This window comes from Centruroides vittatus, unplaced genomic scaffold (genome assembly GCF_030686945.1).
Source record: "Centruroides vittatus isolate TY-2023 unplaced genomic scaffold, ASM3068694v2 contig_329, whole genome shotgun sequence".
In the NCBI taxonomy this organism is placed as follows: Eukaryota; Metazoa; Arthropoda; class Arachnida; order Scorpiones; family Buthidae; genus Centruroides; species Centruroides vittatus.
In genome coordinates this window covers 1,947,931-1,967,920 of record NW_027122113.1, presented here as the reverse complement: position 1 = coordinate 1,967,920, position 19,990 = coordinate 1,947,931, and the positions used below count along the sequence as shown (strand labels likewise).

Here is a 19,990-nt window from a genome sequence, read left to right as displayed (position 1 = left end):
TTTGTAAGATAAATTAAGAATTTCATAATTACTTAATGAAAATAAATGTAATATTTCGAAAATATTAAGTTTACATATGAAGTATAATGTTGGTTTTGATGACTCTCATTTCCTTAATTGTGTTAATTGGATTAACAAATGTATCTGTTTAAAATACTATTGTTTATATCGGAAAATAAGCTGACGTTACCATTGCATATATATTTTGATACAAAATTCAAAACTTAATTTCTCTCTTTAAGATATATTGTTAAATATAATTGATTAATTCACTGCATAAAATTTGATTTTTTTTTTGGTTCAAATAATCTTTTATGTATATGACTGTTTCATTTCTGTGTGCTAGTCAATACAAATAAATTATCTGTTATAGAAAAGAATTCCTGGACTAATTCACATTGAAATATAGTAAACCCTGGTTAACTAATAAAGGTGTAAAGGTTGTAGGAGTTACGGGGGGGTTTACTGTACTTTGTTTATTAATTAAATTAGTTATAATGAAATAGTCATTGTTATAGCATTTTATTAGTTTAAAATAACATTAAATCATTTACATTTTTTCCTAATATATACGTGCATTTTGTTATTTGTACTTTTAAAAATTTTATTTTATTTATATCGAAATGCATTATTAAATTTGTATATTTTTATTTTACTTTAAATAAATATTTTGTTGTTTAATTTTATTTTTTGTTAAAAATTTTTTTTCTGTTTACATCAATCAAGTCTCTTTTGAAACTGAATTTAAAAAGTTTTGTGCAATGTATTAACAAAGACAGTCACAGAACAACCTTATGAATAGAGACTATCAAAAGTGTCGATTACAGTCAAAACATTTTCTGCCGTTTTGCATTTTTGACACATTCGAAAATGTAAAGTTGAACTAAGTTATGGAAAGAAAGCAATCAAAATTCGAATAAATTAATTTATTAATAAAAAAAAGTACGTAGAAAGACCAAAATGTCTTGTCCAATCACCAGAAATGACAATTTCCACTGCAGAAACACCCTTCTTTAGAGGCTAATCCTCTGCAAAAAAGATAAAAAAAAAAACAGACTGTTTTGTAAAAACATGCAGATTTTTAGACTGTTTTAAAGTAGTTCTGAAGTTTCATAATAATTTTGATCTTAGAACAGTGATTTAATTGTTATAAACAAATAAACGAATCCATTTGACAAACTGTTAACTGATCTTTAACGAAATATTTATTTTAATTTTTTCTATTTATATCCTTCGTTATCGTGATAATTACAACTGATTTTTTTAGTTTTGAAGAACTTTTTTTCTTAATATGACATTGAAACATTCTATTTATTTTCAATTTGATATTGTATCAATAGATTGATATTCGGAGTAAACTTTATTCAGAATCGTTATCATCGAAAAATTCCAAAATAAGGAAATTTAGTTGAAATTTTCGTAAGAAGATTGAGTAATTTCAGGCTTCGGACCTAATAAAAATATAGATCTATTTTAATATAAATCTATAAAACTTAATTGATAAATCCGGAATCATAGAAAGTCATCTCGGGAGACACTTCTCCCGGAATTCCGGATTTACTGGTTGCACTCGACCACCAATGGACCTACATCTAGAATTAAGTATATTTGCCGTACTTACCGGATAGGCAAGTACGGCAAACATTAAATTTATATCTACTTTTTTCATTTTCTAGCTAAGAGGACATTTTTTCATATCCATTGTGAGTTCGGCCATGCTCTTAATGGTGAGAGGCAGGACAGACTGCCCAAAAAAAAGTCCTAGGGTGCCACCTTAACCTCCTTGGCCATCCGGCCGTTGAATTAATTTTATGTACTCGTATCATAACAGTAGCTGAAAAAAACATATTTCAGCATATAGGCTATAGAAACAGTGGCGGATTATGACCTGGACAAAAAAGAATTTTCTTGGGCCCGTAAATTCCAAGGACCCGGCGAAATGGAAATTCGGAATACACTCAAACCTGTTTTTGTGCGATTTTTTATATGTGCAATGTGTTTTGTGCAATTATTTTTGTGCAGTATACCAATTTGATTGAAATTCATATACCGCACACAAAAAATCACACGAAACAAATCGCACAAAAAAAGACCGCACAAAAACAGGTTTGAGTGTACTATAAACGATGTAAATGAGAAAATAAATATATTTTTCGATAATTATTACGAAAAATAATATACAAAAAAGCATGAAAACAAGGAAACGCAGGACCCGGATTACACTTTTGTCTTGGGCCCTTTGAGGATTAATCCGTCATTGTAAGGAAGCAATATTTTTCCATTTCGATTTCAGAAAGTAAATGTCTGATTTCTTGTAATTGAACTCTGTGGATATAACGAGTAAATCCGCGTTTTTCTATATAAATTAAATTAAAATAAATTTTGTAGTGGTACCTTTCAGAGAATTTAGAGTAGAGTAATTTAAATGAAAATTATTAATACTTACGAATTAATCGTTTCGGTCATGGATGAATCTATCTTCACTGTGGTAGTGGAAAATTTTTTCTCCTTAGAAATCTGAGATTTGATTATTTCGAACTCATCGAAGCTGGTGTCGTAGCGATTTACAAATTCAGCCACGATGCAGGAGATTGGCAAAGTCAAAAGAATTGTACCTGTCACGCAGCAGAAACCGGCTACTAGTTTCCCCGCATGAGTTTCTGGAGCGAAATACTCTCCTCCAACGTTGGTAAGAGCCGTGACTGCGAAACAGAAGGTATCGAAGAGTGTAACGTTCACAGTCACGAGAGAACCTTTTGTTTCTATTATGCTTATTAGGGTGGAAAAGAAGATGCACATTGCTAATAAAGCGAACAAATAGAAAGCCATGCCGATATCTTGTGCAAATAAGACTGCTGCCAGAATTTTTTGACTTCCGTAATATTTGATCAACTTTATTACTCTTAACACTGTCAGACAGTCCCAGATGGTGAGACGTGGATGTTGGATCTTACTGGAAAATGGTCTAGAACCATAAACCAGAAATGAGGGTCCCACTGCCAACAACTCTATTGTATTGATGAAAGAGAGTAAGAATTGTCGTTTGTCGGAACAGACACAAAGTTTCAAAAAATATTCGAGAAAGAAAATAATAGAAAGAGTTCGTTTTATTCCTAATAAATGGTAATTTTTTTTGGAAACAAAAATGAGCAAAAATATATCCAAGAGACTCAAAGAGCAGGTTATGATGCCATACAACTGCAAAGAGAAAAATTGTAAATGAAATAAATTAATAACGTTTATGCTTTAATTTGAAACTATCACAATAAATTATTATATTAAATTTAATGTACAGAAATGACAAGAAAGAATCGAGAGACGAAATATAATTTCGTAATGTTAAAGATATTTTTTTTTTTCAATTTATGGCGAGAAATTATCGATTATAAGGATAATAAACTATCTTGTATGTACTTGATTACCTCTTTTTCTCGTTTCAATTGTTAGGAGTAAGCGTAGGATTGCTTGAGAGAACGTATACAGACAGTTACACACAACGAAGATAGATAATAATTTAATAAAGTAAAAATTATATTACAGATTCTAGAGATATCTTCACTGCTTTTTAGACTGTTTTACATATCTGTGCAGAGTAGTAGCCTACAAAGAGGTCGTCTCTACAGTGTAGAATAGTTGTTCCTGGTGATTAGACATGGCGAGCAGTGAAGATATGATCTAGTATCTGTAATGTAATTTTTACTTTATTAAATTGTAATTTCCGCCATCCCTTTTTACAAAGAAGATAGATATAGCCTACAGGCTTTTATTAATTCTAGAGGATATGCATTTCGGACAATATGTCTCTCTTCGGTCTTTATTTTACATCAATCTGCATGGCAGAATGTTCCATGTGGTTTTAAAGGTGACAACTGTTCATTATGAAAGGAAAGTATGGTAAAATTCTATTAAAATAATAAAAAATTAAAAGTTGATGTAGGGAACATACCCTAAAATATTATTAAACTGTAAAATATAAGAAGCTGGTAAAAAGTAACTTTATGCTTTATTTCTTTAGAATATATATTGAAATTGTTGATAGTGATTGTCACACCTACTTTTATCTATTAATAGAATTTTACCATACTTCCACTTTTATAATGAATAGTTGCCACTTGTACCATATGTAACTTCTGCCATACAGATTGATGTAAAATAAAGAGGACCAAAGAGGAACATATTACCTGAAATACGTATCCTTAGAATTAATAAAAGTCTGTATATCTATCTAGCTTCGTTGTGTGTTACTGTATGATACATTCTCTCAATCTTATGCTTATTCCTAATAATAATATTTTATCAGAAACTTCGAAAGTACTGTAAATGAATTTTTTTTTCTTTTTACCCTGTAGGCACTAAGGCCTCTTTAAATTAAACCTCATGATGCCCTCAATGGGGTGGCTGGGTAGAGAGGGATTGGGCCCAACATATCTAGGTTGACACCTTAACCTCTCGGCCAGCGGCACCCGCAGAGTATAGAAAAAAGAGGGTACAAGCTCTAAAAAAGGGCATCATACATTATGTAAGAAGCTTCGAACTATATGTTTCAAGGTTGGATCTGCGCTCCCACAAGGTAGTTTTGTTGCACTCGATGCTAACTTAGTCTTCAAAACAAGGAATGTGGTTTTGTTCAACATACGAGAAACAAATACTACATAAAAATAGTATTTGTTTCTCGTATGTTGAACAAAACCACATACGAGAAACAAATACTATTTTTATGTACAAAACTACATAAAAATTCGTACATTGAATTCGCAATGAGAATAGCCAAAATGGATGAAGGATACATCCATTTTGGCTCTCAATTCTCTCAATATCTCAATTCAAAGTATCCATCATAACTCGGGAGTTTGGATTTGATTTGAATCCGAAATTATAGGATAATGCTTGCTATAGTAATGCAACTGAGAAGTAAAAATAAGATCAAAATAATCTATAATAAAGGATAAATAACAAAATAATAATAATTTTGTTGCTATTATCATGCTCCGACAGATATTTTTTATTTTAAACACTTCCTGCTCTGTGGACACTAAGACCTTTTTTACCAAACCCATCGTGGGTTCAACTAACTCCCAATGAAACGATTGGTGAGAATGGGGATTGACATCCAGGACAGACCGCCGATGAAAAATTCCTGGAGTTGCTCGCCTGATGGGTCCCTGAGAGCGGAAGCAGACGTCTTAACTGCCTCGGCCATCCGGATATCCGATATATAGTAGAACCTCGTTTTAACAGATCGTAGAATAACGGATTTTTTCTCCAGGTCCCGCCAAATCAATGTAATTTTACCTCTTTTTTTTTTTTAGTGGATCCGAAACTTGGAATAACGGATCTTTTTCTTACTCCATCTTCGGTAAACATCGTATTTTTTCAACCTTTAAGTAATAATTGGATGCTTCTGGATATCGAATTTTTTTAAAAATACATTGCACGCTGTGCAAACTAAGCGCATAATCGTTAGGTTCTCATTGGTGACGTTGAAACCGCGCATTAATGCTCTCCTGTAGCGCGTTGATTAGTGGAGGGAAACTACTTCCGGCTTAACACTTCCAGATATGCACGTGTGCAATAAAAGGCATACCGCACCTTTGTTGCAGACATGTGTTTGGAATATGGCACCTTGAAATCGGGCTCGCGTAACAGTAACAATTCGTACTGACGATGCCATTAAAAGAAACCCACAAACGTTGCGTCATCAAAGCAAACCAAGATGGACAGGTTTTTTAACATATTGTGAAGTGCTAACGATCAGACGTACAGTACTTTGTCGCTTTTTGGCTTATAATGTATACAGTTTCTGTCAGCTTTGTTACGGCATAATGCACTATCTTGTAATATACGTGTTTATATAAAATAAAAAATGGAAATCCTAAGAGACTGAATAATTTCGAGTACAGGTAATTTTTATGTAAAACACGAAAATTTTTTCGAATAACGGATATTTCCCTGGAAGTGCGAGAAATCCGTTGTTGCCATATAACGGGTTTTCGGAACAATGGATGATTTTTGACGCCCCGAGCGATCCCCTAAAAAATATTCTACTATAGATGGTTTGCAGAGCACTCATGTCTTCGTGAAACATCGGCTAGAGATGTTGATCCAGAATAAATTAAACTGCATTTGTTGGAACACACTAGGCTATATATCACGAGTGACCAAGTGATTAAAACCACTGAACACTGGTAGTGGGTGCGCACCTGATTAACGGGCTGGCTGCGTAAAATTATCCGGGTTTTCTTTGCGTGTCTCATAACTAAATACGGGACAGTTTCCCATGGAAAATCGCCCATGTGTCACACTGTTTTCTTCCATTGATTCGATCAACTGGTTATATGTGTTTGTATATCTTGTACATGGTCTCTAAATTTTTATAAGGCATAGTCAGATTTGGTAAACAATCTGTATAAACGTTTACTATTTATGAAATCTCGTCAAAATTAGTATTACATTTTAATTTCGTGACTCAACTAATGAAATTTCTTAAAAATAATGATCAAATTCAAGTAAAATATTTTACGTGACAAGAGAACTATATCATTTGCAACGAAAATCTTACCTTAAAAATCCATAAAAATTTAGGGTTTTGCATTAACATCTTTACTCGAAGCAGCTCATTATTTGAGGACCAATCCGCATCTGTCAAAAGTTTCTCCTTCAGAGCGAAAAAGTCTTCGGACTGTTTCTTCAAGAAGAAGTATCTCATTTGACAACAAGGTTCTAGTCTCATCTCTTCTATTCCCCAGAAAACTAGTTCCTCGCTCAATCCAGCAATGCATACCTTGTCCACGTGAAATTTGCCTGTTTGATACAGATTTAGGATGCTGTCGAAGAACCTAGGATGGCGGTCGAAGATAATCTTGTTTTCCTCCAGATGATAACGGTTGCAGTAACGCAGCAACTGATTGACAGTTTGCGAATGTCCGGCCCGACCTAGCCGCGAGTTTGGTAAGGTCTTCAACGATTCCCATTTAGTTTCGAACCTGGATCCTCCCACCATAAGCACTACGCGCGCTGATCTTTTTATTTCAGTTTGATCTCTAAAATCGACCGAATCGTATCTCCAGGTACCCAACTCTTCCTCCGCTTCCTAATTAAAAATAAATCTTCAGTAATCGATATTTACTAGTCGATGTATCTACTTATATTTCAAACGTATTTTCATATTTTAATGTAATACGCTTAACCATAATCATTAAATATCTAATTATAAACTAATTTTAAATTAAGAAAACATCAAATTTCCACCATGGTGAATAAGAGAGTCCAATAACTCCTCCAGCGTGGTAAAGGATGTAAAACAAAGTCTGAATCGTAAAGAATTGTGATATTTTAGGTCTAGACTTTATTTTCTCTCCTTCTTTCGTGTTATCCTCTTTATTTTATTCCTTATGCTGAGTTCAAGTAAGTTTTTTAAAGCACTTTAAATGAAAAAATTCTAAAAACATGGAAAAGATTTGTAGTAAACAGCATCACATTTTAAAATTTCTCTTCCGAGTTCTAAAACTGATATAAAAATATTCAGAATTTGTAAAATAAATAAATAAATAACATAATAAGGATTCAGTACCACTGTTCAGAACAAAGATTAATCAGCTAGAAATTCAATTTTATGAAAAACTATATATAATGATTGCAAAGGGCTTTGCAATCAAAGAAGTGTTTTCATTATACTAATGTCAAATCATTACTTTGAGAACAAAAAAAAAAAATCTTCCAGATATCCACTCTACAAGATTTTAGTCTTCCTCCGTGAAGAATCTAGGTTCAAATCCACTTCAGATCCGCATAATTTATAATAGAGAACGATTCATTGTTTGGCATTTTCTATTTTTTATTTACGAAGTATTATACTCGACCATAAGCTCATTCTTCTTGGACGTACAATAATACAAAAAGTAATTTTTATATTATTACTTGTTATAAAAAGATAAAAGGCTTAATTTTGAGGTAGAGATGAGTTTTTTAAAATTTTGTAAATGCCAATAATGAGTAAAACTTTCAAGTCCGATTCGTAATGTCATTTGTCTTATCTCGATCAATAAGTCGAGATATGATCCATAACCACTCTCCCCGCCTCCTTGATTGAAACCACTGAAATTTAATACCATCAATGCTCCACGTAAAAGTAATCCTGCCGAGTTACGGAATTTTTTCATTCATCCAATCCTGAAATATAAAGGAGAATGCACACATGCGGCGCGGCAAGGAAAAGCGGTGACGCAAACGCGTCTTCGCCGCGCGGCAGCACGACCACACAAGCGGCAATCCGTTTACATTTCGGCGCATGCGTTCAGTATTCAAGATGGCGAACGATACCGATAATCCGCTATCCACGTGTTTACAAATTTTGTTTTGTACGGCTTGTTTTATTTAGCTAGAAGATTTCGTCGAAGATTCGAATGAATATTTTGGATTAGATATATCATATTGGCAAGAATCTTGCCGAGATATTTTGTTGGATCGATAAAGAACTGATGTACTGTATAAAATAGGCTTATTCTTCGATTAAGATCTCTCGATAAAGAATACAATTTCGAGTAAGATTCGGTTGTTTTGTTCTTTGAATTAAATAATATATGATTACTGTATTTGTGTAGAATTTGTGTTAAATTTATTATTCTTTTCTCTTTATTCTGATGTTAGTTATCTCGGTTAACCACGTCGAACTTTCCGCCATTAAAACACCACGTGATTGTATTTTCTCACGTGACTGCCAGACGAAATGTTATTGGCTGATAGAAACGCGTCTTGGCGGCGGCCGCCGCGAAAGATAGAATTCGACCAACTTTCGCGGCACGAAATAGACCTCTGCGGCGAGAAAAAGTGACGTCATTCTGTCGCTTTTCCTTGCCACGCCGCATATGCGCATCCGGCTTTAATGCGAAACAGGCGCAGACATACACATACCCTTACACATATACACACAAACAATATACACGCATTCAGTGTTTTGTAGCGAATTGTTTACATTTTTGGGTTTCTTGAGTGTCAACACATCGAGAAATGCAAAAAACACAGGCTCAAAATTTGACCTATTATCATATTTTTCCTGTGTTACAGTGGGGAAAGTAAAAAAGATAAGTCGGTGTTGAATCACGGCCAGAGTTAGTCAGGAAGGCATTTGTCGCTACAAAATAGAGTCAGAATAAAATATATAAAGAGCGACAAAAATAATTCAAACTGCAGATTTAGAGAATCTATATATTTGCACAATAAATATATGTAAATGCTTAAAGAGGAAATTAACTTACGCTTTCGATCTCCAAAAATAGATGACGGATGACGATTCCGAGTAGATTTGAGACACAAGAGGCCATTTCCGCACTTTGAAACCGTTCCCGTTCCTTCGCAATCCGTCGATTTGCATATTCTTTTTCCAAAATATTCAAAAACCTAGCACGTTGCACTACTATAAGTGAGATCCTAGAAACGACGCTCAACGGAATGCCAATTAGAAGACATCCTATCACAGCACGTGCTATCCAAATTGCCTTACCCCAAGCCGTCTTGGGAATAGGATATTTAGGATTTTCGGATAAGAAAAAGATTGTCCAGAAATCGGTCTCGATGAAAGATGAAGACTGACAAATGAAGAGGAGGATGGTTATTATTAACACAAGCAGAGAAATTATTTGAGGGAGGCTCCTGGCATAAGTGAGAATGATGTTTTCGACATTTGAAAAATAGCGTCCAAACCTGAAAATTCTTGGCATCCGAAAAAACGTCAAAAAGAGTACTGGAACAAGATTTTCATCGATCCACAAACGAAAATTAACTATTCGAAGAAATACGTTAGCTATCAAATAAGGGATGATTGAAATTAAGTCCATCATATTCTGAGGAAGATTAAAAAAGCGTCGTTTGTTCGGAGCTGTCAGAAATCTGATCAACAGATCCAACAAAAAGATTAAGACGATCCAGTTGTCGATAGCTAATAATATGCGTCTAATTCCGGCATTAGGGATAAAGGCGGTAAAGATGGTACAAAGACAGATTATATTCAATAGTAACGTCAAAAAATAATACACCTGAAAAATAATTAAATTGGTAATTAGTTAGTTTTCTAATCTAAACGATAAAATATAACTTTAATTCTTTGGCTTAATAGGAAAAACGAATATCAAATAATAATTATTTCGGGAAGTTGTCATCCAATGTTTGCAACATTGGGCTATTCATGGTACATTGTAATTCACATTTTATGTCAATTTCCGAATTGTTAATACCCAAATCGTATAAAAATCTATTCAAAGTGTGGCAACGAACGAATCTCAAATATAAATTCGAAATCGAGAATGTTTTCGAGAACAAAATGGCAAAGATAATATCGGTTCTTGCCTTTCCTGTAGAACTTTGCATTGGTCTTTCCAGAATCAGCCAAATTCTGCGTCTGATGTCTTTCCAGTCGCATTTGGAAAAGTCCTCCTCCACGATACGTCGGATTGACTCAGAATATAGTTTGGCATCCGAAGCCGCCTGAATGGTTTCTTCCGCAAATCTGCGAGCGCAGAAGTGATCCAGATGCAAGATGGATAGACCCCAATATTCCAGATCCTCTTTGAAACGCATTGCACACATTCTTTCTTCTAAATGCATCTTGTCTTGGTAGTAACAACTTAAAATGGAATCGAAGAATTCGCACCGGCGATCGAAAAAGAATTCTTTGCGATCCGCATCGAACTGATCGAAAAGTTGTGATGCTTCTTTCCAGGTACTGGCCGCATAAATGCGACTTAATCTAGTTTCGGGGAGATTTTTAAATAGGCCAAATAAGCATTGATATTTGGCACCACCCACGTTCAAAATAACGGGATCTTTATCATTCAAAAAGTACAGATTAGACATCGAAAATGTTATTATTTGATTCGCGTTTTGTAATAAACAAATTAAATAAATGTCCTTTATTGTTGTGTCTTTAATTATTACTTAGGTAATAAACTGTTCTGTATGATATTAGAAATATTTAAAACAAATTTATTGTATTCGACTTGTTTTATGAAAAATGAAATTAAAACTGAAAAAGTAAGCAAAATATATCTTAATTTATTCTGAAATCTCCCCAACAGTACATGGATCTACATACGTAATCTATGCAAAATTTCAGGCGTCAAATATAGTTAAATCAGAACGTAAAGCCAAATATACGAAGTCCAGCAATGGATAAAACCACTGAATACCAGTAGTTGGTCACCAACAGATTGGCCACGCGCAGTTTCACGGATTTACTTCGCATATCTCATCTAAATATGGGACAATTTCTATTAGAAAATTCTTCCAGGAGGCGCCTCTCTTGGCTGATCGCCATGTGTTGCGTTGTCTTATTTATACACTCAAATCAAATATCCGGAAAATGAGTTTAAATACGTTTGAATGAAATATGCACTTAATTGCACAGTAGCATTTCACTTAAGTGAAGAATGAGTATGTATAAGTTAAATACCTAGCATATCATTTTGTTATTACACTGAAAAAATATTTAAATGATTTTCTAGAAACTGTTACTACTGCTTTTAAATGATCATTTGTTGCAAGTGTTCATAATATCAACCGAAAATTAACTTGTTTACAAATTTGGTAAATGGGTAATAAATATACAATAAACAAATATTTAATAGAAGACGAACAATTATTTATTGTGACATCGTCACAATGCCGGGCTGCATTTTTAATTATATTTTTAATTTATTTAATTTAAAATATATGCTCTCCATTTTAAATTAGTAGTGCCTTGCCCTTGTACTGTACTGTACATCATACTTTTCCTGTTAGCAATAGAGTCATGCCGGTCGACTAACTTATTTCAGGGGAAAATGTTTTAATTGAAATTACACGACATAGTTAATCGAGGTCTCGTGTCCCTAATCTTTCCATATCTGGTATCAGATTTCATGTATTTAACTCCGTTCTCGAGATTAAGGAAGGACAGACAGACAGAGATAACAGCAGAAATTTGTCTACAATTTTTTCAAATTACAGCCCAATTGCATAATGCATGTCCTGGACCAACACCCTCAATTGTACTAAGAAATAATACAAGCAACGAGTACTGAATATTACATTATTTTATTAATTACATGTATAACGTACAAACGATCTAGTTTGCTACGAAACATTTCAGAAACAAAACAGAATCATTCTGTTACCCATGGGTTGAGACTCTACCGTAACGTAACGTTTTTAAACACTCCCAATTTCTTGTCGTCACGAGAGAGTGGGAGTGTTTACAAAACCTGCATTCCCACCCAACTATATGTGCGTTATGTAATTTATAGGCAGTCTCTATTCTTTATTGTGACATGATCACACAGCCAGGCTGCAATTTTCTAGTACGGAGATGGGACAATCTTTTCCGCTCTTTTCCATGATAGTTGATTATATTTCGTGGCAAGTCCTTCCCCATTGGACAAGTCCGACTATACGGTTTTAATATATTGATAACTCGAATTGATCGATCGATCGATCAATCAATCAATAAGTCAGTCGAAATTCATTTTAGCAGATGATTTTTTGTTAATAGACTGGTTTTGCCGTACTCCAAATTATTATTTAATGTTTGAATTGATATTCAAACCGTCTGAATTTATAATTGTTTTATTACTTTTTATGATCAATAAATGGCAATAAGTTTTTTAAATAGATTTATTAATTTGGCTATTAACTTAATTAATGGCGTCATTAATAAATTCAATTACAACATTGTTTGCATCTTACAAAACGTTATTACATGTAAATTAATTTATTAAGTCTCATCTGATCGATATAACTGAATTCATATAAGTTATTTTCACTTCTAACCGTTTATTTTCGAAAACATAAGAACGTAAATAGATTAATAATGCAATGAAATATTTCCCAGTGTGGTTTACAAATCCTCGGGTGGTACGCGAAAGATCTTCAAGGGTTACGCGGCAACTTTTAGCTACGTACCACTGTCACATAGATTATTATTATTATTAAGAAAAAATACTGAAGTAACGAATTATTTTAAATTATAAGCTAATATTTTTTTTTTTTTTTTTAACTCTTTCCGCCCTGTGGGCACTAAGAGGGCCTCTATTAGTAAGCCCATTATGGGTTCGGCCAGGCCCACAATGGGGCGGCCGGGTGGTGAGGGACGGGGCCCGACATATCCGAACGGACCACCCCCCGAAAAATTCCTGGGGATTATTCGACCCGTTCGGATTCGATCCCGGGTCCCCCAGAGCGGTAGGCTGCCACCTTTACCGCTCGGCCATCCGGCCGTCTATAAGCTAATATTGGGGGGTGCAATTGAAAAAATTATAGATCTATACAATCCCACTGTCGTCCGTCTTTTCTTTCTTAATCTCGAGAACGGAGTTAGGTAGATGAAAGACGAGACCAGATATGGAAAAATTAGGGGCAGTAGGCCCCGATTAACTATACGTTATTTCAATTCAAAAATTTTTCCCTGAAAGGAGTTAATGGATGACTGGCACGATTCTATTGTTAAAAGGAAAAGTATGATGTACAGGGGAAAGACCCTACTAATTTGAAGTGGAAAGCACATAGTTTAAAATTAAAAAATTATTACAAATATAATTAAAAATTGCAATCCGGTATTATGAGGACGTTGCAATAAATAGTTGCTTGTTTCATATAAATTCTTCTACTCAAGTTGGAACAACTACCCAAATGCAAAATACTGCATTTGGGTAGTTGTAATTTTTTTTTTTTTTTTTTTTTTTTTTTTTTTTACAAGTGGTACTAGTACTTGTGAAAATTTAAGAATGGATATATACATTAGTAGATTAACCTGAATAGGCTTAAGCCTAGGGGTTCAAAAGGGAAAAAAACAGATGGTTAATTGATATGTTGTTACAACAATATGTTATTCAAAGCTAACTTAACGTTACTTTTCTAATCTACAAAGAATGGGAGGATCAAAGTTAAGGGGAGCCTTACTTAAGCTCAACCTAAGGGTAGGTTGAGCTTAAGTAAGGGGGTGGTAGGATGGTAGTTAATCTGTCACTGGGTACACAATGTCAAAACTTTGGGAAATACTGCTCTGATGTGTTAAATATTTCACAAACTGCTGCTAGAGATATTATAATCACTCGACTAACCCATCAATTAACAATTTTACGCAATATTGTAAAATATTTATTTACCAAAAAATATAACAGAAAAGAATTACATTTAAAACTTTTTAGATTATGTATAAAAAAATAATTTAAAATTTTTAGTCGTCTTGTATAAAAACAAAATATAAAAATTCATTTACATTTTTACAAAGGCATCGTTTTCCCATTTCTCACATTCGGTGTAACTATTCCACCAAATTTCACGATGATCCACATTTGTCTCGTGCTTTTGATGTAATTTCTGGCATAGTTCACACATCCAAGGATACAAATAACTCTTATATTTTCTCTTCCAGTCAAAATACGAATTATATAAATCGCTATCCTGGCTGATAACCTTCAGATAAGCTGCAAGATCCTTTGGATTCGGGAAATCTCTTGTATCTATAAACGAATGCGGAGGAGCTATAGAATCATAATTAGCACCACCCATGACAATAGGAATTATATCATAATTTAACACATTAAAGAACTTTTCTGTTACATATTCGCTGCATATTGAATTCTCGAAAGAGAGATAAAATTTGTATTTTTTAAATATATCTTCGTAGCACTGCTTGGATTGTGAAGGTTCGCATTTTCTACTGCCACAGTTTCCATAAACGTCAATATCGATGTATTTTGATAGCTTTTTGGCATATTTCATCCTGTTGCTAACGCTATGGCAGTTGCTAACGAACCATACAATCTCTCTCTCTCTTCCATTATGGTAATCCTTTTCATTTACATTACTAATCTGTTCCTCTTTTGGCAATTTACATACTTCGCCATACTTTACTTTTACATCAGAATCGCTTCTGTAACCCATAGTCCAATCGAATAAATTTCGTTTCTCCTTCCATGAACTTTCACTCGATATCGATTCTAAAGTATATAAAATCCATTTTTGCTTTCTGTATTTAAATTTTGGTAAGTCATCGGATATATCCCACAGATGGAAAAGAACTGCATCGGCTTCTTTGAAGAGAGATCTGTTGTTTGTGACAAAACATTGACTGAAAGGGCATTGATAACGTTTAAAAGTGTCAAATCCTTCTTGAAAAAAGTAAAAATCTGTAGAAAAGTTGTAATGAAAATATTTAGTCCACAGGAGTATAAATTTTGTTTCGGAATCGCTATAATTTTGCTTCTTGATTCTAACTAATCTTGGTTGATTGAAGCTTTCTATCTCGATTTTTGGAGTGGGGCATTTCTTCACTTTAGTTACCGTTTTCTTTCTCGTTATAATAAATTTAAATTTCCTCTGATATTGAATGGTAATTAGCATAAAATATAAAGACATCATTATAAGCACTATGGCAATAACTATTATTAATTGTAGGCGATTTCCAGTGGTTCTGTTCATTTCTCACTTTTCTCTTTCAGGAAATCTAAAAAATTTTATTAAAAATATAATCATGTGCATGATAAATCACATTAAATAAAAATATTTAATTTATTTTAAATATTTTAATTACGTTCAAAAAAGGAAACGAATTTAAAGAAATTATAGATTATATAAAAAATAAAATTATATTTTATTTTTTTAAATAAAAAAATTTAAATGGTGATATATTCGGAAATACGAATTTAGTATGTATATCGTCTATTTTCCCGTCTTTACGGGTCACTTATTTTCATATTGAAATACTTCGGTTAAATAGTAAATCGACAAATTTCTCGCATCAATAATTATATTGAACTTATATCTCCATTGCTGTATAATAAAAATAAATATATAATTTATGTTTTATCATATATAAAAATGTAATAGAATATAATCAAGTAATGTTTAAGTATATAAATATGATTTCTATAAACCTTATTATAACCTAGTTAATGGTTATAAGCATAAAGCCCAATAAGCTACAACAGGAAAAATATATGCAATTTATTATATAGAAAAGAAATTTTTAAAAATATATATAAGAGCGTAAAACTAAATTTTTATTATATAATCGCAGATATTATTATAATCAGACTATTACAGGGGTCAATATAGAACACTGTTCTCATTTGGTCTATGCCTCGCATTTACAGAAGCGTCAAAAACATTTATTAAATATATACATATAATATATGTATTATTTAAATAATAATTGACAAAAAATAAAAGCTTGTTTCTTAATACAAGTATACCTCACCTTACGTCGGTAATTGGTTCCAGGAGAGGAGACGTAAGTCGAAACTACGGTGGAAAATGCCAATTATGAGCACTTAAAGACAGCTAAATAAGACCACAACACAGAAACACAGATGTTTTCATGTTTCGTTCTCTAGGATTTATGATGATGATTATATTAACATTTACTGTAAATGTACATATTTTAATATGATTTTATGTGCTTAAATTTCTTTTCTATATAATAAATTGTATGTATTTTTTCTGTTGTAGCTCTTTGTGCTTTATGCTTATAACTATTACCTAGATTATAATAGGGCCTATAGAAATCATATATATCCATAAGCATTACTTGGTTATATTACTGTTTATATATGATAAAAATAAATATATAATTTATATTTAATATAAATATAAAGGTTTTATATATATAATCTCAACATTTCTCCTAAGCTCTAAAAGGACCCGTATATAATACTGTATAATGATTATACTTATACCAACTAATACTATAATAAGCTATTTTTATATTGTAATATTATATATTAAGCACTGTATAAATATGCATTGAAAATAAATGTAATGTAGATCTATATTAGAAATTTCAAGTAATTTATAATAAGATACTGTAGGCCTATATCATGTAATTTAGACTTGCATAAAGGTTTAAAGCTTACATTTATTTATAATAAATTAATAGTAATAGTTTAATATGTTGTAATATTGCATGAAATGTAGAAATTATGAATATTGATATTTAAAAAAATAAACTAAATCAATACGAAATATATTATTTATGCAACTATTTATACATAGAAAATCCGCATCTCCCTATCAGTTATTCATTATCAATCATTAATTTATAATCTAAATACAATCTCACTTTTTCTTTCTTCGTAAAAATTCCAATAATTCCACTAATTGAATCTGTGTGAAAAATATTCTACTATTGAAATATATAAAATTTTTCTATTATCTTACCACTGTAAAATGTATAAAAGAGCAGGATTATAGCGCAGTTCCTGTTCATCTGTTAAAAATCACCCCACTCTTACTAAAACTTCATTTATAACCTATACAGGAAATACGATTTACGTTTATCCTGTATAAATATAGGTTATATTTATTGGAATTTATTTTTGTAAATATTTAAAAATATTAGCCCACATTTCTTTAAGTCATAAATATTTATTATTATTTAAAAATTTAAAATTTTGTAAAATAATTGTTTTAAGTCAAACCTCTGAACAACGGCCACCGACATGAACATAACTCCAAAAAAACGGCCTTGTTTTATTTTGTACACATTTTGTTGTAAAGAAAAAATAACGGCCGCTGTTTAGAGGTGGCCGTTACTGCAGGTTCGACCGTATCTGTCTTAAATATTGAAGATTTTAATAATTATAATACCTCTATACAGTGGAACTTGTGTAAACCGGACTCATTCGTTACTGAATATTTTTTTCCGGTTTAGTAAGTTTCCGTTTTGAACAGGTTTTTTTAACACAGAAAATCTCAGTTCCTAAGAATTTTTCCCGTTTAGGCAGGTTTTACTGTATATATAGCAGTGATTCATAATAATAATAATTTCTAATGTTTATTTGGTTAGATTTACCTTAGGTAGCCAAAATGGCGGCTCGTCTCTAATTCCAGCAAACAGAAGAAGGGAAACAGTGGGGACGCACGTTCTAACCTAAACCTATTCTAATAATTTGGTTGGCAATAATTATGGTAATTTATTAGAATAGGTTAGGTTAGGTTAGAACGTCCGTCTCCACTGTTTCCCTTCTTTTGTTTGCTGGAATTAGAGACGAGCCGCCATTTTGGCTACCTAAGGTAAATCTAACAGTTTATTTTATCATTATTATTGTAAATATTACACACTTTTAGTATTAATGTTTATAAAATAAAAATTTTACTCTGTTTTTTAATTTTTAACAGCAATTAATTTAGCTATTCTATTTTATAAATAAAATATAGCCTAATTAACTATAGTAAATAATTATTTTTTTATTTACAAGCATTTGAAATGGCAATAAAGAAATTTTGATTTAACAGTAGTTATACTGTATTTAGTTACTTACATTATTTATTTATTTTGAATTTTGGAGATCGATTTACAGTACGTTGGCCCAAACCTCGACTGCTATCTTAATACTTCGTTTGCAAATTTGCATATTAAGATTTGAACAATGAATGAAATTAAACTCTAAATTAGTGGGAAGCAATTATGATTAAAGTGTTAAAGAATGTTGTATTTTATATTTTTGTAACTAGAATTTATTAGAAACACAAGCAAAGTTTTGTTTTTGTAAGCATATTCAGTATGCAAATCAGCAATATATAATAGAATATTGTCAGGCAAGTTCACTTCTAGATTCTTTTTCCCTGATCAAATTGAATTTTGAATAATTGAATTTGAATTAAAATTTAAAACATTTCGAACAATTATGCTAATCGTTTTAACAGGAAAGTTCATTACTGGCATTTCTAGTTTTACGATCTCTGGTCGGTTTTTCTATATTTTGGGCTTTGTACACCAGTTAAGTCTTATGTGTATATAAAATATAACTCATTATAAACTTTTTAAAATCCCAAAGTATGTAAAGCTAAATAGTTTAGTTTCAAAGACTAGAGCAGAGGTGGAGAACATGCAATCTTTCGTGGCGGTTTGATAATATTAAAAAAATAAGTTGTGGGCCATCTTTTCCGATAAATTAACTAAAAAATAAATTTATTTCAGTAAAGCTATTTAAATACTTCGTATTTTTATATTAATCTGCCACACATGCTGTCTTTAGGGGATATGGTTTTTTGATTAAAGTTTCCACCTAGGACTAGGGAAAACGATAAACTAAATAGTATTGTTGTATATCTCGATCCTCAACAATAAATACATATTTTCAATTTATAAGGAATTGTACAGCGGTTTGTTAAAATTATAACATTTTGAAAAAATAAAGCTTTCAACTTTTTAGAATTTATAATTTTAATAATTAAAAAATATTTGTAATCAAATAAGTGATTAGAAATTATTATATTTTCATGTATATATAAAACACAACTGAAAAGTTTTATTAACATCATGTTTCAGTTGAGATCGTTTAAATTGTAACGGGTTGGCCCTTAAATTTATTAAGAACCATTAAAAATGATATACATTCACACAATTCCATTGATTGTTAATTCCAATAAAATTCACATTATTATTCATATAAATCCTAAGGATTTGTTAAATATTTTAGTTTTATAATGACTTAAAACTACGACCCCAACAGAAGTATACAAAACGTGATATTCAAATTTTCTCTAAAATAAACTTATTTTAAGATTTACAATTTTGGAAAAGGTGCATTTTTTCTTTTAAAATATGAGAAAACAAATTTTTTTGGACGTACCTTTTTAAAAACATATTTTCCATTCTCTTCTATAAACACCAACAATTGGTGTACGTGTTTGTCTCTTAATTCCCTCATTCCAAATCTTCCAAAATGTGACGTGGTGAATTGCAAGTAAGTTAAAGGATGTTTCAATTAACTGGGCAATTTGTCTGGATACGAAAGGCGTCGAGTCAAATAAAAATAAAAAATTTAAGAATTTAATTCTGTACTATTGAAGACGAATTCCCATTTGCTACACACTAATACACAAGTTAGGGAGAATATCTTATAAACATACATAATATGAATTATTTTGTTTTCCTCGTCGATCAATTTATATCAAAAATAAATTTTGTATTTCTGAAATTACAACAAAGTTATTTGGGTATTGTCTATTTACAATT

General features: G+C 31.8%; 3 protein-coding genes across 5 annotated transcripts; all 3 read right to left on the bottom strand.

Annotated features, from left to right (window-relative positions):
- Positions 1-1,246: 1,246 nt before the first annotated feature.
- On the bottom strand, positions 1,247-10,906 carry LOC136973840 (potassium voltage-gated channel protein Shab-like). Its single transcript, XM_067268621.1, has 4 exons — positions 9,255-10,906; positions 6,560-7,090; positions 2,447-3,198; positions 1,247-1,451 (listed from the first exon to the last, which is right to left on the bottom strand). Exons 1-4 carry the CDS (start codon positions 9,834-9,836, stop codon positions 1,439-1,441), a joined length of 1,878 nt encoding a protein of 625 aa, XP_067124722.1. The 5' UTR covers positions 9,837-10,906; the 3' UTR covers positions 1,247-1,438.
- LOC136973876 (potassium voltage-gated channel protein Shab-like) lies at positions 10,135-10,848 on the bottom strand. The gene has a single exon (XM_067268653.1). It carries the CDS (start codon positions 10,846-10,848, stop codon positions 10,135-10,137), a length of 714 nt encoding a protein of 237 aa, XP_067124754.1.
- A 3,095-nt stretch (positions 10,907-14,001) lies between the features above and the next one.
- LOC136973839 (glycoprotein 3-alpha-L-fucosyltransferase A-like) lies at positions 14,002-19,914 on the bottom strand. 3 transcript variants are annotated; one of them, XM_067268619.1, is made up of 2 exons: positions 19,605-19,914; positions 14,002-15,475 (listed from the first exon to the last, which is right to left on the bottom strand). In XM_067268619.1, exon 2 carries the CDS (start codon positions 15,448-15,450, stop codon positions 14,242-14,244), a length of 1,209 nt encoding a protein of 402 aa, XP_067124720.1. In that variant the 5' UTR covers positions 15,451-15,475; positions 19,605-19,914; the 3' UTR covers positions 14,002-14,241. The 3 variants fall into 3 exon arrangements, with proteins under 3 accessions (XP_067124720.1, XP_067124719.1, XP_067124721.1); XM_067268618.1 differs by lacking the exon at positions 19,605-19,914 and adding an exon at positions 18,291-18,364; XM_067268620.1 differs by lacking the exon at positions 19,605-19,914 and adding an exon at positions 17,188-17,267.
- Positions 19,915-19,990: the final 76 nt, after the last annotated feature.

Bases quoted from the DNA above. Each gene is read 5' to 3' on its own strand.
- LOC136973839 (XM_067268619.1), bottom strand. From the start codon at position 15,450: ATGAACAGAACCACTGGAAATCGCCTACAATTAATAATAGTTATTGCC.
- LOC136973876 (XM_067268653.1), bottom strand. From the start codon at position 10,848: ATGTCTAATCTGTACTTTTTGAATGATAAAGATCCCGTTATTTTGAAC.
- LOC136973840 (XM_067268621.1), bottom strand. From the start codon at position 9,836: ATGATGGACTTAATTTCAATCATCCCTTATTTGATAGCTAACGTATTT. The intron at 7,091-9,254 runs GTAAGTTAATTT...ATTTTTAATTAG, and splicing joins TATTTTTGGAGATCGAAAGC to GAAGCGGAGGAAGAGTTGGG. The intron at 3,199-6,559 runs GTAAGATTTTCG...TTCTCTTTGCAG, and splicing joins AATTTTTATGGATTTTTAAG to TTGTATGGCATCATAACCTG.